The sequence below is a fragment of the Stegodyphus dumicola genome, chromosome 2 (genome assembly GCF_044657685.1).
Source record: "Stegodyphus dumicola isolate Sdum_Otavi_A_Nest chromosome 2, ASM4465768v1".
Classification (NCBI taxonomy): Eukaryota; Metazoa; Arthropoda; class Arachnida; order Araneae; family Eresidae; genus Stegodyphus; species Stegodyphus dumicola.
In genome coordinates this window covers 163,795,059-163,812,265 of record NC_140769.1, presented here as the reverse complement: position 1 = coordinate 163,812,265, position 17,207 = coordinate 163,795,059, and the positions used below count along the sequence as shown (strand labels likewise).

The following is a 17,207-nucleotide window of genomic DNA, read 5'->3' as shown; positions in this document are numbered from 1 at the left end:
GTCAAAGTTTCATCAAGCTAAAAAAAGAGTACGTAGGATGTTATCGGAAGGGGGAAAAATCTGTTAACGGAAAATTTCAACGTCCACCTTTTAAAAAGTGCCCGTAATCTCTGATCACGGGCACTTTTTAAGGTTGCACATAATACTACTTTATACTATAATACTACTACAGAGTTGCACATAATACTACTTTATACTATAATACTGTTGCGTGCGTACGGGTTCGTTATGAAATGAATGCACAAGTCCGATGAAAAATGAACAAAAATTTATTATTATCACAACAAAAATGCTTAAATTTTCTCAAATTATCATGCAGTATTACAATATCTCACAGTAGTTTTCTTTTAACTACTCAAATGTCAATAGAACGTAATTCAAAACAGCTAAAGAACGCTAATCCGCGAATTCGCTACAATCAACAACAGTAGTTTTCTAAACAACAACAAATTAAGCAACTACTAACTACAAACTGAGATGTTTTCCTCCTTTTATAAGATTTTAAAATCACGCGCTAGAATTTTCCAGCACTTTCTCGAAATCAAAAAGAGATATTTATTTATTTAACGCACGCGCTCTTGTATTTTTAATTTTTCCGGCTTAGCTTTCTTTTAATATTCGTCACGCGCTGCACTGCGCGAGAAATAAAACCATTTAATTTATAATTGAACTAACATTAGCTTTTTAAATACCAAATTCGTAACACTGCCCCCTTCCCAAGGACTGCACGTCCCGGGAAGTACAATCCCTGGACAGGAAGCTAAACTTACAACTGTGGCATAAATGCAATTGAGGCATAAACATTACGTTACAATATCAAACAATATAAACAATAAATGCAATAACTAACTTAAACAAATCAAATGTTATCAAATACTAAATACAAAACAAATACTAAATACAAATCAAATACTAAATACAAATCAAATACTAAATACAAATCAAATCAAATACACATTTATAAACAAAAAAGACCATGGTCTGATACTATTTACAATTATTTACATTACGTACTATGGCCATAGTAATGAGCTAACCTGTCGTAAGAGTTCGAAGACTCACGGATCCGAACCATGACGTCATTTAGCCTGTTTAGGATTGTGTGCGAACCATCCCAAGGTGACTGTAAATCAGGCCTGACTCCTTTTCGTCGAATCGGGTTCCACAACCACACCTTGTCTCCTTCGTTGGATCTATGTCCAGCAGCTCTCGTGTTGTATCTGGTCTCCACTTTCTCCGTCGCCAAGTTCACTCGCTTTCGTGCGGAACGGTGCATCACTTCAAAACGGGCCTTGACATCTTGGATGTGTTCCTCAGGCGATGAAGGCGCATCCGTACGGCGATGAAACAGGCGGTCACAAGGCAGACGAAGGTCTCGACCGAAGAGCATCTGAGATGGCGAATAGCTGGTAGTCTGGTGTTTCTTTTCGACCCTAGCATGATTTCGGCTGTTTCTCGAGCTGGTTCTTTCGGACAAAGCGTCGGCATTTCCAGGTGAGGATCCCTTCTTAGGATGGATAGTCATGTCTTTAGATCCTGAAAGCAATTTGTTGTTTTTCAAGTCTAAGGAAAAATTGTATTTCCTTAAAAAGTCCAATCCGAGTATGCATGGATCTGTAATATCCGCCACATATGCCGTGTGATGGTAGGCGGCACTTCCAAACGTGATGTTTACGTTTAACTTCCCAGTTATGTCGATCTTGTCACCAGACGCAGTCTGAAGGGTAACACAGGATGGCGTCCAAATAAGTTTATCTTTAAACTGTTCAGCTAAATCTTTCCTAATGATGGTAACATTAGCTCCTGTGTCAATGATCATACTGCAAGGAACTCCATCGATATTCCCATTGATGGACAGTCCGTTATTGTTGCCACTCACTGTATAAATTTTAAGAGCTTTAAAACAAGGTTTTTCACTATCTGGCAACCTCCGTTCCTCGATATGGTCACTAATTTGTTTGCTGCGTTGTTGCTGGGAAATGGTCTTATTTTCCGTACCTCGGGGTGTTCTGCAGTTTCTGCGTATGTGGCCTTCAACTCCGCAGTTTCAGCACTTTAGAATTAGTTTCTTTTCACTTCTGTTCCGTCTCAAGCCACTGACTTGTCTGGTAAAATCATCTGCTTTATATTCCGTACCCTGGGGTGTTCTGCAATTCCGCCTTAGGTGACCTTCACTACCACATCTCCAACACCTTAGAGCTACTTTCTTCTCGCTCCTACTCCATATCAAATCTTCGACTTGTCTGGCTAAATCATCTAAACGAGCCATCAGTTGATCCACTGGCTCATGGACTCGCACAGCTCTAACTGGGTAGCGATCTCTACTAGTTGCTTGCTGGGCTGCCTCGAATTTCATGGCGTACACTAGAGCACTTTTTAAATCTTTTACATCCGCCATTCGTAGAGCTTTCTGTATTTCAGTATCTCGGATGCCGTCGATAAAGTATTGCAAGGACAGGATTTCCCTTGTTTCTGTCGGGCATTCCGAAAAGGCGAGATGGGACAGCCTTTCAACATCCGCGGCGAGCTCCTGAAGTGTTTCGGTAGGCTTCTGTTGACGAGATTTTAATTGGAGCCTGCTGTAGTCTTTTAAACACTTCTCCCCAAAGCGCAACTCCAAGGCGCCGGACAGAGCTTTGAAATCTAACCTTTTGTTTTCGGGAAGAGTCTGAAGGATATCCGCTGCGTCGGCTCTTAGAGAAGCGGCGAGATGACAGGCCTTAGCTTGGGAATCCCATCCATTCGCATCCGCCACCATAGAAAATTGTGTCTTATACACCTGCCAGGAGGTCTTCCCATCATATGTGGATAGCTTCAGAGGTGGACGAGCAGGCATTGGTAAGAATTTAAAATCATCACTCCTGCTCCCTGCCGACGCTACGAATTTCTTTAAAGTATCCATTTCTTTGGCAACTGCAGAAACTCTCTCATCAATTTGTTCTTTTACAGAAGAAACTCTTTCTTCTATTTCTTCTTTCACCGAAGAAACTCTTTCTTCAATATGTCCAACTTTATTTTCAACTGCGTCAATTCTGCCTTCCATAGCTTCAAATTTATTTTCTATTATGCAAGTAATTTCTCTTTTCATTTCTTCTTGACCAGCTTGAACGGCTTTCATTTCGTCCTTAACGGATTCCTGGCCCAATTTCATTTCTTCCTTAACGGATTCCTGGCCCAATTTCATTTCTTCCTTAAATGATGCTTTGCCAGCTTCCATCTTTTCTTGGAATGCAGCAAAAGCACTAATGAGCTGTCTCAATTGTTCTTCCATCGCTCTTGTTATTGGCATTCAAATCCCACTTCTGACACCAAAAATTGTTGCGTGCGTACGGGTTCGTTATGAAATGAATGCACAAGTCCGATGAAAAATGAACAAAAATTTATTATTATCACAACAAAAATGCTTAAATTTTCTCAAATTATCATGCAGTATTACAATATCTCACAGTAGTTTTCTTTTAACTACTCAAATGTCAATAGAACGTAATTCAAAACAGCTAAAGAACGCTAATCCGCGAATTCGCTACAATCAACAACAGTAGTTTTCTAAACAACAACAAACTAAGCAACTACTAACTACAAACTGAGATGTTTTCCTCCTTTTATAAGATTTTAAAATCACGCGCTAGAATTTTCCAGCACTTTCTCGAAATCAAAAAGAGATATTTATTTATTTAACGCACGCGCTCTTGTATTTTTAATTTTTCCGGCTTAGCTTTCTTTTAATATTCGTCACGCGCTGCACTGCGCGAGAAATAAAACCATTTAATTTATAATTGAACTAACATTAGCTTTTTAAATACCAAATTCGTAACAATACTACTACAGAGTTGCACATAATACTACTTTATACTATAATACTACTACAGAGTTTATACTATAATACATAATACTACTTTTATCCTACCCATAAATAATTACTTACGCGCAAGTATGGTGTATTTCTGGTGGGGTAATTTCATTTCCTATTCATAACAGAATGCCAAGTCCTGTTCTTGATTTATGTAAGTTTTGCTCTGAAGGTCTAACGGCTAGGCGTTGCGGGCAGTTTTAATGAGTCTGACAAATTTGAAGTTTCAAAGATTGATGAATTTTTTGTTCACGATATGCAGTTTGAATTATAAATGTAGCTTTATTTTTACATAACGTGAAATATGCGTATTACCTTTTAGAAAAAAAATGTTTTAGAAATAAATGTGGTACTTTGCTATCATCGCAACTATCTTGACGCAGTTTGGCAGTTTTGTGAAGAAGAAAAAGAATGGTAATTTCAAATCGAAGCGAGTTAATTTATTTAATATATGTTATTCGGTACATATTTTAATTTTAGTTCGATATTTATCCCGGAAAACAATTAAAAAAATATTTACAAATGATATCTCCCGTATGTAATTATTCCAGTCTACCATAGTCTTATCGGCCATTTCTAAGAAAGTCTATGAAAGTATCCCTTCTCTGAGGCAGACACCCCTCCGCAAACAACCAATTTTCTGTACAGTTAACGCTAATCCACTTTTCTGGACAGTTAACGCTAAATTTTGTCTATTTTTTATGTTCTTGTTGACGTGCGTCTCTTGTATTTAAAAGAGTGTCCAGTTAATAATTTGAAGGCTAAATTTTAAAATCTTTTTAACGTGAACTGAGAAAATGCCCTGCTGGGAGTCTTAGTCTCTTTAGCTGTCGGGAAATTCTGAATAACGTTTCATGCGTTCTAAATATGTTTTTACTCTTCGTCAGTATTCAAAGCCGAAATGAAATAAAATAAATGGATTTTTAATTTGAGAAGAAATTCAGAATGCAATATTGGAAAGTATATTAGCTGTTTAAATAAACAGAAAAGAAAAAGTATAACACTGTTAAACGATAGTTGAATTAAGACAATTCAAAATCAGAGCGTAGTAACATCCTTTTTTTGAATTAAGATTTGGAATTCAATTCGAAGATTATGGAACAACGCAATCTGCAACATTAACTGAATTGGATAATTTTAGCTTAGCTTATACCGTCCGTATACATTAAACGCGCATGCGTAAACGTACTATGCGCATGCGCACACGTATATTCGCAGCCGTAAATGTCTAACGCGCATGCGTCGCGCAGAAACTGAGTGTTATATCTCCTTTTCCATAACAGGTCCTGTCTCATTTGCACGATGAGAAGAAAAGAGTATAGTTTCTTTGATTGGCAGGTGAATTAAAATAACTCAAAAAAATGAGCGTGGTCACTCCCTTTGGCTCCTTATGATTCATTATTTTTTTATTTTATAAACGGAATGCTTTACTTGACACCCTGTTAGTTCAGATGTTTCATAATCGCTTTCAATGCCTAAAGCGTTTGAAAGTATCTTAAGAAATCGAAGAAATTTGTTAGTTGAAATTTTTTTTCGATTTTCTATGGCAATATTTTGCTATTTACAGTTAATTAGTTATAAACTGTTTTAAATTCCCTTTCCGATATCTTTGCTATCAGTGTTAGAATCGAATATTAGCCGAAAGAATGAAACTGGAATTGTCTTTCCTCCCTTCTGTTTCTCCTTGAAAGAAAGCGAATTTAAATACTTTGTTTACTTTCTGATAGTGATTAATGCATTCATTTACTTACTCATTGCAGTTCTGATGGATAATTTGTTTCTATTTTGATTCGAATGTTGTAGAAACGTTACTTCCGGGGTTATGCTGCAGAATTGTTAGCAGGTTAAATTCGATAAGTATCGTAGAAACCCCCGGAACTTAAAACATGGCATGCACACTGTTTTATATTCCGTATTTTCTGTTACGCTAGGTAAAATATAATATAGTAAAGAATAACAATTTAGTTTTAGGAATAGTGTTCTAGTGTTTATGTTGCTAGTTAAGTATTCAGAAATGTGCAATCATTTTTCCGCGCTTCCTGACTAGTCGCTAAAAGTGAACTTGACTAGTCGCTAAAAGTAAAATTCTCCTAGTTTATTTTAAATTAGTTTAATCTCTTCTGGTGTATCTTTTTTGTGTGTAATAAACTGTAATTTTTTTTATTTTTACCGTTATTTTCATAACGGCTACAGAGCCTCATTACAGTTTAATTTTTATACAGTCAAAAGTCGTTAATCTGGACTCTTCAGGACTTCGGCGATTCCGGATTATAGATCATCAGTTTAAATCTGGTAAGATGGCATGCAGAAATTATAAAATTAAAAATATGAAACCGTAATTTATGAAATAAAGAACAATTATGATCTAAAAGGTATCAAATTTTACAAAAGAAAAAGCTTAATATTCATTTGTTTACTTTATTAAACATTTCTTTTAATGTAAGTTGTTTAAGTTGCTTCGTTTTATGTGACAATACTTTCTCTTTAATTCTATAAACAGACATAATTTCTTCTTCAGTTACAAAGTTCCGCTGTTCAAGTCCTATAATTGCTGTTCCGAGAATACCGACTAATTTGTCAATCGAAATTTTTTCGTTTTCAATAACCTCTGTGTCACTTTCTTCACTATCGGAAGCGAATTATAATGACGATGAACGAAACAGATTTCGGAATGGTTAGAGAAACGAAGGATATGCCTTTATCCATTTTTTGCAGCAATTCCACCTTTTGTTTAATGGACTTAGAAACATACTTTCGCTTTATAGATCCTTTACATATTAATAAATATATATCGGAAATTCTATTTGACATAATGGAAAGTTCAAGCTTACTTTTATAAAATTGCTCTAACAGTCTGCAAAAAATAATAAGCCGGATTCAATTCGAAGATTATGGAACAACGCAATCTGCAACATTAACTGAATTGGATAATTTTAGCTTAGCTTATACCGTCCGTATACATTAAACGCGCATGCGTAAACGTATTATGCGCATGCGCACACGTATATTCGCAGCCGTAAATGTGTAACGCGCATGCGTCGCACAGAAAGTTTGTAGCTTTGAGGTCCGGATTATGTGTGTCCGAATTAACGACTTTTGACTGTATAAAAATTTCTGATAATCTCTTGTTCCTCTCCAACCAAACATGTAATTTAAATTAATTCCTGTCGCTGAAATCGCTTTCTTCTGAGTTTTGTGCATATCTGTCAAACTTAATAATACACCTCGTCGATAAAAATCCTTACCAGCCCTTTATTTTCTCAAGCTCTAGTCTCAGGCATGTACTTCCAATTACAAAAATGTTTCAAATGACGCAATTATTCATATTTTGTTATTTTACATTTAAGAAAACCACGAAATATAACGTTTTATACATATACCCAGTCCTTGTACTTATATTTATGAAATTTTTAGGCTTTTCATGTGATATTAAATGACGAACATTTCTATACAGAAGATTATCATGAAAATGATTGATCGATGTAATTTTTTACTCGCCCCCCCCCCAAAAAAGAGGTCGTATTCAGAAAATCTTAATAACATTCGTATTCTACAAAACACTGGCAGTCTTCAGTAGCCAACTGGAGGATTAAAAACTTAACATTTCTAGACTAATGATTTTTTGTATAAGTTATTAGATAATGATTATAACGTAATTGTGTTAAAATTCTTTTGACATACCATTTGTAACAAAATTATAAATTAGGGAATGTTAACGTACTAGTAAATCAAAAATGAATAACACTGAATGGCATTTAAGGATAAAAATTCAATCTCGAATTATTTTAATCTAGTTGTTAAAGACCCCTCAAGGCAAGTTGGGAATTACGTCAATATAAAATTTCTTGATCAATTTCTGTTATACAAAAATCAAACCTTTTTTTTATTTTGTTTTCTTATATTGAGCAATAAGTTTTCCGGAGCACCGTATAAAAAAACTTAATTTCTTAATTTTTATAAAATTGATATTTTTTTATTTGCAAATTCTGAAACGTGATTATTGAAACTAAATTTAAAACAATTTTGTAAATTGAAATATATTGAAATATAATAGAGACTGCGAAAGGTAAAGGGCGAGTAAAGACTTGGTGTTTATATAACTATTTTGAAATAAAACTGCGAAACAAATGGCATTTCAAACGCTTGTCATGAAATTTAATAATATATGTCTTATCCATATATATAACAAATATTTGCTTCTTTTTTACATTGCACCAGTGTGTTATAGTCTTACTGTAGTAAAAAAAACTGTTGTTATTTTTAGTAATTGTTGTCAGAAAATAGTGGAGAAAAGATAAAAAGTAATTTTTTACTGTAATTTTTTTTTTTTTTTTTTTTTTTTTTTTTTGTCACCTACTGTCTGTTATTATCTCCAGTTCCGATACAACGTTGAATGTTTTAACTTTCGAATACATTTCTGAGATTACTTTTCTAAAAGTGCAAAACAATACTATCACTTATCTTCTAATCTTGTAAAAACCCAGAGCCAAAATTTTTTTGTTCTTGTCTTCTGCCTCTAGGTTTTTCCGTTACTGCAAATAGGGGATTTCGTTTATTGTTCATGAAACGGGAACTTAGTGGGTATCTCCCACTGTCTGTCCCCTATGGAATACGATATGTATCTTGAAACCTGTCGCAGTCGCCAAACGTCTTATCAGGGCTTCGCATTATATATGCATAGAATGTCATATAAGCACAAAATAGTCAGACATTGAATTTTCTGGAGTGAGATATGTAGAACCTTCTTGGAAGCCGTAGATTAATTTAGTATTCAAAAGAGATGTTGTTACTTTTATATGGCAAAACTTCTTTATTACCTTATGGAAATTAATTTTATTTTAACCACCACATAGCATACCGTTATCATGAAAATTCAAGAAATGTAAAGGAAAAAATTTATCGTCCAATATGCTTTTATAATTCTTTTATCTGGATTGTGTAAAATGATTTTTCATGCCTTCTTGTTAGAATATTATGATGAGCATTTATGAATGGAAAGTAGAACATTATCATCGATCTGTTTTTATATATCATATTGACCGTAATATAAGACATCCCTGCATTTTTGAAGATGTTTTCACGGAAAAAACAACGCTTGCTCATAAGAGTACCTCACATATATCAGCTTAATATTTTATATTATGAAATCAACTTGCTATGGAGATGTTGTCCGAGAAAAATAAATTGTAAAAGTATTCTACCTTCCCCCTTAATTTTACTCCATACTTTGAAGTATAGTTAAAGTAAATATGTTTTTAAAAAATAAAAATTGAAGAATGCGAGATAAATAACATACTTTCTAAATCTTATGACTGGCTGTGTAAAACGGCTGTAGTTTGCAGAACAGAATAAGAATGGAGAAAAAGTCCGGTATTCAAATTAGCTCAGTATCAGAAAAGATTTTTAAGTTAGTAGTTGATTACTGTTCGCTTCATCCTGAGAATATACTGAATAGGAAGCAAATATGATGTAACAGAATGTTCTGAGAAGAATTCCTTAAAGTATTTCAGACTAACTTGAATATTGAATTCTGTGAATCTTTTCACATCATCAATTGATAAAATTTATTCATCTTTTCCTCCTCTCAACCTTAAATGTTATTTTGCTCCTCAATTGAATGGATCATTTACTTCCACCTTTTTTTGTTTTATTTTGAAATACATAGAGCGATAATTTTTTATTTGGTATTGGAGGGATTACTACTAATTAAAATTTTTATCTTGCATGTACCACATGGAGTGTTATTTCATTTCACAAACGACCGTTTCCTTAAGTCATATTGCTACTCCTCTCTTGACGCCAGACTATAAAAAATGAAATAATGCAAGTAGCAGCGGGAGATTGATATGCCTGTTTGATAGACGGGAACTGTAATAAGGCGGGAACTTCCGACACCTGACTAACACCTCTCTTCTAACTTGTTGGCATTATTAAAAGGAAGTTGAAGAATAATTGTTACACTATTTTATTGAGACTAATTAACCTTTCGTTCACTGAATTAACCATGAATGGTTTTACTCGACCCTTTCACCCTGCTATAAAGAGATCGTAAATCTTGTTTGATTAGTGTAACGTTAATTTATAGAGGATCGAGAAGTAAAAATTCTAATCCTAGTCAATTTTATATTATTTTAATACTGTTATAAATGCAGAGGATATGTCCCTTTTCACAATTACTTGTAAATAGTAGAGTATTAAAGCTTATCTATTTGTGTGGGAGAAGTAGATAAAAACATTTATGTATAATTTGTTTTCAGTGCTCTTAAAATAATCTGATTGCAAGTTTCCTAAACTACTACCCAATATTAGCTATCTAATAGCTTTTTAGAACTGATTCAGAATATTTATTTAAAAAAGAAACTAATCTGTTTTTTAGAAATTGCAGAGCAACTAGCAACTATAAAATTTTAGAAGCGGTTGGATCATGGAGAATTCTATTATTCCCAAGACGTAAATTTCAACTACTACCCAGTATAAGTTAGATGATGGTTTTTTTAATCGATTCAAAATATTTGTTTAAAAAAGTAACCAATCTGTTTTTTAGAAATTGCAGAGCAACTATAAAATTTTAGAAACGGTTAGATCATGGAGAATTCTGTTATTCCCAAGACATAAGTTTAGAAAACTTTTGTGTGATGGTGATTGAAGTACATCCATGGCATACTGTTTCATAGCTTTTTAATACCGCATATCTTAACTCGTAGAGTTCTGTGTAACATTAAAAAATGAATTTATTATTTTTTAATTAAAAATAGCTTATGGAAGAGAAAATGATAAAGTGCTAATGAAATTTCCAATTTTTTTAAACTAAGGAAAGTATTTGTATAGTAACTGTCTAATTCCGCGATAATTTTTCTTCTATAGGTAAGAAACGTTGAAATATTCAAGAAATATTTTCATTTTTAAACCTTCTCCAAGCGTGAAAGGATAAAAAATAATCTTGTTCTTTTTGCAACTAAATTACAAAGACCCTCCTTATAGTTCTAGATGATTTTTTTCCCTTTCGTGGAAGTAATCGGCAGAGAGGTAATGTGCAACACTGATGATTATTTAATTTTTCGAAAGTAATTATTATTTTGCCTTTGGGATGTGATCGTGGCGAAAGAATTCACTGTACATCATAAATAGTATAATTAATAACATGTGTATGTGTTTAATATATTACGTATTTAATATAAATATTTAAATTAATATAAATATTTAATATTAATATTAATTATGCAATAATATAATGAACTATTAATATAAGTACGTCTTTTATTAAAAGGCATGAAATGATTACTAAATTATATTAAAAATTATGCGGTTCATAAAATTTGTAACCAATAAATTTTGCAGAAATATTCCTTAAAATATTTGAAAAAATTTTCTATGCATGAGATTAATACGTGACATACAAACTTGTCGAATGGTATCTGCATGTTTGTACTTTATTAATTTTTACCCTGTCCTATATCAACATGCACATATTTGTCGTGCATATTTGTATGCTTTGTATTAATTTCATACATGAAAAAATAAATTAGTATAGGAATTCTAAATATATTTTACAGCAGTTTTGCAGAACTACTACTTAATAAATTTCGTAGAAATACTCCGTAAAGTCGTTGGCAATTTTTTTATGCATGATATTAATACGTGACATACAAACTTGTCGAATGATATTTGCATGTTTGTACCTTAGTTATTAATTTTACCTTGTCATATGTCAACACTCACATATTTGTTATGCATATTTGTATGCTTTGTATTAATTTCATGCATCAAAAAATAAATTAGTATAGGAATTCTAAATATATTTTACAGCAGTAATTTTCTGTTATGTACCGTTGAGTTATTCACATATTTTCAAAATATATTTTATTGTAGCAGGGAAAAATTTAATACTCTCAAGCAGGGCCAGCGCTTGGCTTTTTGCCGTCCGGTGCAAACGCTGAGAATCCAAAATTCTGCCGCCCGATTCTTTCCTAAGTTCTAACAATTTTGGCGCCCCTAAATTCTGCCGTCCAGTGCGGTTGCACGTTCTTTAGCGCCAGCCCTGCTCTCAAGTTAATTATGAAATATAAAAGTCAAAATGCTCGTTACGTATATTGTGCACATTTCGTTTCTGTTGATACAAGTTGTAAAGTAACTGTTTTTTTTTTTTTTTTTTTTTTTTTTTTTTCTTTCTCCGCGTACTAAAGCATAAAATTACTATTAAATATTTTGTAAAGAAGATTTAAAATTAGTTGGGAAAATATATAAAGGAGATGGTAATTGAAGCCTAACAAGTCGGTTGTTAATATTAGCTACTTTGAAGGCGGAAGTAACATCACTTACTTGAAAAGCGAAGATGAAGTGCTTTGTTCTGCAGCTAGAGCTATATATTTTACGCTCACAAAATTCACTCACTATTGCAGTTTCGGTGGTTATTACTAACTAAATAAATTCCATGTAGGTTATAAGTTATATAATCTGCGATTTGAGCCGAGTCAGGTGGCTTCTGGATTAATCCTTAACCTCAACTGTTAATGGCTCTGCAACAAGTGTTTCAAGTTCAGTTGAATGACATTGAATTTCCAGTAGTGAACCATCTGGAAAGGAGAACGCCCGCTTAGACTCGTTATTTGCATTTTAATTTTTATTTGGACTTGATGAAGATTCTGGAAACTTAGCGATCGAGCCCCGCCTCCAGTTTTTGTAGTGACTCCTCCTACAACCAAACTCCACCAATCAAAATAACATTATCTGCAAAATTGACAATTACTGCTGGGTGCCATCTAGAAAAATCTGAAAAGATGATCACGCGTTGACAGTTATTTCTTCAGACGGTTGCGTAACTTCCAATATGAACTCATCCTTAGCGTTGCATGCCATTACTTGTATACAACTGAAGACACACAGTAACAGTTGCTTACAACACTTATTGTGCATACTTTGGATTATTACATTTATTGTTCATATTTTGGAGTATGTGCTTTCATATACTGCTGGAGATGCTGGATTTTTAATATCTTTCTAATGTGCCCATTTATCGCTAGAATATTCGAGAAGATTGTTTCATTTCTTTTGCCCATTATTTTGGATTCTTTCTTTTGAATGGAGTTATCAGTTCAAGCTTGTGTGAACTCTGTTTTGGTAAGCCATCGTAGATTTTCCTTCAGTGTTAATGTCAGATATATTTAGCAGAATGACAAAATTTATTTCCACTTTGTCTAATTCATCTCGCTGTAGTTGAGGTAACAAAAAAAAAAATTGAGTGGTTTTTTTTTTTTTTTTTTTTTTTTTTTTTTTTTTTTTTTTTTAAGAAAAGAAGAAAAAAATTTAGATGTGTTTAAAAAGTCTATATAATTATGTTTGATTTTTAAGAGGAAGCTTCTAAAATAATTTCTTTCAGAATTGGATTTGCGAATTTGAGAATTATGTGGCTTTTCTGTAACTCTTCTTCTGAAATAAATTAATCACATTTGATTCAAAGTGTGTTTTCTTCTTTTATTGAAAAAGAATTTTCAGTTAGAACGTTAAGCTGTAAAAGCTGTTTGAATAAACAGTGCATTTTGCGTATTCTTGTTGTATGGGAGAAATATTGGAGAATTTCAAGAAATTTAACGTAGTGTTTTTAGCTCTCTTACTTTTCTATTGATTTTTGGAATAATACTTTAAGTCCTGATTTATTTTTTAATCTCTTTTTTATTGAATCTAGATTCTTATGGTGCTTATTAAGATGTTCATTCGCATGAGTCGTTCGTGAGTTTGGTGATTGGATTTCTTAGCGCATGTTGATTATATTAATTTCTCAACTTATTCAGTTGATAATCCAAAACTATTAACATAGTTGTCGTCTGTCAGTATCCATTTGAACATCTAATTTTTGGAATCTTTTTAAATCTAGATTCAATAAACATCGGATTTCGAAGTTGAGGTTCTCACGCAAGCATCTTATTTGCCTATTAATGAAACATCTAGTTATGCATACATACATATATATCCCTCTTATTTACCCGGCTTCAAAATATTTACGTGGCCCATTATTTTGGAATCGTTGGTCGTAGTCGCATACTTCCAGTTATAGAAGTGTTTTAAATGACGAAGATATTAAGGTTTTGGCAATGTCAAATTTAAAAAACAAATTTCAGTAAGTCATGAAATCTAGCTATATACTTACATAATAACGTTATATGTAAGTGTAATTTAACAATAAATATCTGATGATCTTTAATATCAGTTTATTGTTGTAAATATCTAACAGTGTATCAGTTTATTGTCGCAGCAAAAAATGTATATAATTTTAATAGGCCGTACAAGGTCATGTGGTATCTACATCAGATTTTTTTAAAGGTCAGGCAGTTTTCTCTTAATTGAACTTTCTTTCATTTTTAAATTCTAGTTTATTTTCAGTTTAAAAAACTTCTTTAAAATTGTATGTCTGTCGATTTTTTTAAGGACACAAGAATTTATATTTTATTGGGCTGTTCTTGGTTCGGGGAAATCATATAGTAGCCATTTCCATGAGTTAACAAGACTTTCTTTATTAATTATCAACTAAAACTCCTATTTTGTATTCTTATTGAATCTTCCTATTGCTTGAGGCATTAAATTACTTTATCAGTTAGGGAGTCAGAAGTTGAAAACAAACAATTTTTACTTCTGTGGCTTTTTCTATGTAGGGCATATATAAGTTTAGTGGTAAGTTATTTTATCAGTTAAGTCAATAACCGAATCTTAAGTAGTGTAAAAGTCGTTATTTTTCAGCACTTAACTCACGTGCTAAACGCAAAGTAAGAAAATTTAAATTCTGAAATAATAGTTTATAGCGTTTAATAATAGCGTTTATAACTATGTTTGTTTATATACATATATTTTACAAGATTATTTTTTAACCTTATGTATTTCAGATTCCGAATTGTAAAATAAATCCCCGAAAATTGCATATAAAAATTGTCCATGTTTCATATAATTTTCGGAAACTGAATAGAGTGCACAAAATAAATCGCAGAAGTGAGAATTGGCAATATATTGCTCCTTTATAAAAGCAGAGGTGATAATGAACGAATTTAACTCAAAAGAAAGAACCTCATTCCTAAACTCCGAAGTGATGAAGATGTTTCTTCTCTGTTTCTCATCATTACAGATAACAGTAATATGATTAGCGCTTTAAAGCTTAATTTTCCTTAATAGGAAATTTTCAGTACAGTAGACTTCAGTTTCCGTAAAGTATTTTCTGCTTTTTGATTAGACCTGGTATGAACCTTTCGTAGATAGTAAATAATTCTTCCGTGCGTTGCCACAATCTAATCTAATCTTTTTCGGTAGGAGAACCTACTGCATAGTTTTTTTATCTGTTTCATATGTAATACCAGTTCCATTTGGGCTTCTAAAATAATTTCCTCTTCCCAGGCAGGCCCTACTTAAACGACTTAGTAACTTGAATATTGTGTATCATATGTACATAAATCAGTAGTTAAAGTAATTTAAATTTGATTAATATTTCGGTATATTTCCGTATATTTTCTATGAATGACTTCTGCTATAGAAGAAATAGTCTTCTATAGCACTTCTATTATTTACTATAGTTCATGCAGAAATATTTTTCTCAAAAATTCACATTCTTAACATGATGTACCTTATGGAAATCTACATATGAATAGGCAATAAAATCGTTTACTTGTGAGACTCTCAAATTGTCATTTATATTTTTATTATGAAAGAAGATGTATAAAATTTTAATCAAGAAATATTTTCTTTTGTTATAAAAGCGGTCGAATTAATACATTAAGGTTTTTTAAGAGATAAATAGAAAATCTTTTTATAGAATTTATCATACTTATTGTTCCTGCATTGCAACTTGCCTTATTGTTTGTCGAGTGGTTAACTGAATATGACTACAGGATAAAGCCTCCATGGTGTGTATATAGAAAATTTAACAGCGATGTAAATTATTTAAGTTTTTTTATAAATAAGAAGATTTTTATCATGCCATAAAATTGGGATGGAACTCAGCTTTAGTGCTCCTTAATTTGTTATTGTGGCGGAAGTCTTAGAAGCATTAGTATAAAATTCAATTTCTTTAATCGTTACGTAATTAATATTTTTGTTTGCCCTCAAGTTATTAAGAAGGAAGCTTTGAGTCACTAAATTCGTGCATTTTAATGGAAGTGATTTTTAATGAAAGCATACTAAGACTAGTTTGAAATAAATGTCTTCACCGTTTGAAAGGTAGGTTTCTTGAAATAGATGGAACCGAAGCATGACATTATGAAATTAACCTTATTTTTTCCTACATGAGATTGGTGTTGTGTCTGTGTCGAGGGATATTAGGATGGGACCCTTATGAAGATATTCTGACGGAATTGGAATTTTCCTTTTGAATTTTGCTGTTTGTCAAAGAGGAACAGTTTTCAATCTCCCACTAAATACATAGATATTCTCAATAAAGTTAGCTATAGTATAAGATTGAATGTCGTCTGATTTTATCAATATACTAGCGGGCTGCAGCCAGAGGAAAACTTATATGTTCTATATACACCTGAAAAGAAAATGTATAAAATCATTTCAGTATAAATAAAATCAGCTCAATCTTTCTAAGCAACATCCAATTCGTAAATAATTTTTTTGTTGCCAAACCAGGAAACAAAAACTTTTTGTACTTCAGGTTAATACATATGATGCCATGATTTAAATTAAATGTAATGTAAGAACTTTTTGTCAATATCAGTAAAAGAATTAACGTGGCAATATCATATTGTGTCAATTATCCTAACCCGAAACAAAAAAGCTGCCAACAGCAGCTATTTATTTAAAATGCTGACATTAATGAAAAACTGCCGACTAACAATGACGTCACATGCATTCGAGTGCTTTCTTCAGCGTCAGAATAAGACCTAATGTAATAATAGTATATTTAATGTTTAACAGTGCTATTTTTTTCATATTTTGTTAAATTTACAATCTTTTATTAACAAACTCTACGATTTAAAAGTGAGCAGTGGCAACACTTTTTGAAATAGAGCAGATTTCTATCTCCAGCGCGCGAGACTGTACTCGGGAAAAAAATTAGTGTGAAAATTAGCGTTATCTCTGCTGATTAAAGTTTTGAAAAGATGAGAATGGTCGAAATAGCTTCTCATGATTTTTTGGAATCCGAAGGGGCAGGGGGTACCTCTCTTTAAATTCAACTCCCCGACATTCTGGAGGAGATGATGCCAGAAACAAACAGACGCGCACAAATTTTACTAGTATAAATAGATGTATAATATAAGGGATGCGAAATTCACTCTTCCAGTCAATTAAAAAATAAACATTTTTAATATCTTTTAGCGTCTTAAAAAAATGAATTAACATCGTCTTATCATGAGTTCCGAAAGGTTAAGCTGAAAAT

The 17,207-nt window shown here is 32.5% G+C and overlaps 1 protein-coding gene across 3 annotated transcripts in view; it reads left to right on the top strand.

Annotated features, from left to right (window-relative positions):
* Nucleotides 1-17,207, top strand: part of LOC118186115 (uncharacterized) — a 193,772-nt gene that overhangs the window by 92,224 nt on the left and 84,341 nt on the right. Inside the window, exon 1 of one of the 3 annotated variants that reach the window (XM_035356141.2) lies at nucleotides 12,676-12,967. The exons of the other annotated variants lie outside the window; for them this stretch is intronic. Coding sequence (XP_035212032.2) covers nucleotides 12,929-12,967 — 39 coding nt within the window. The 5' untranslated portion in view covers nucleotides 12,676-12,928. Of the gene's footprint in view, nucleotides 1-12,675; nucleotides 12,968-17,207 lie in introns of those variants that run through there. 3 annotated transcript variants of the gene reach the window in all.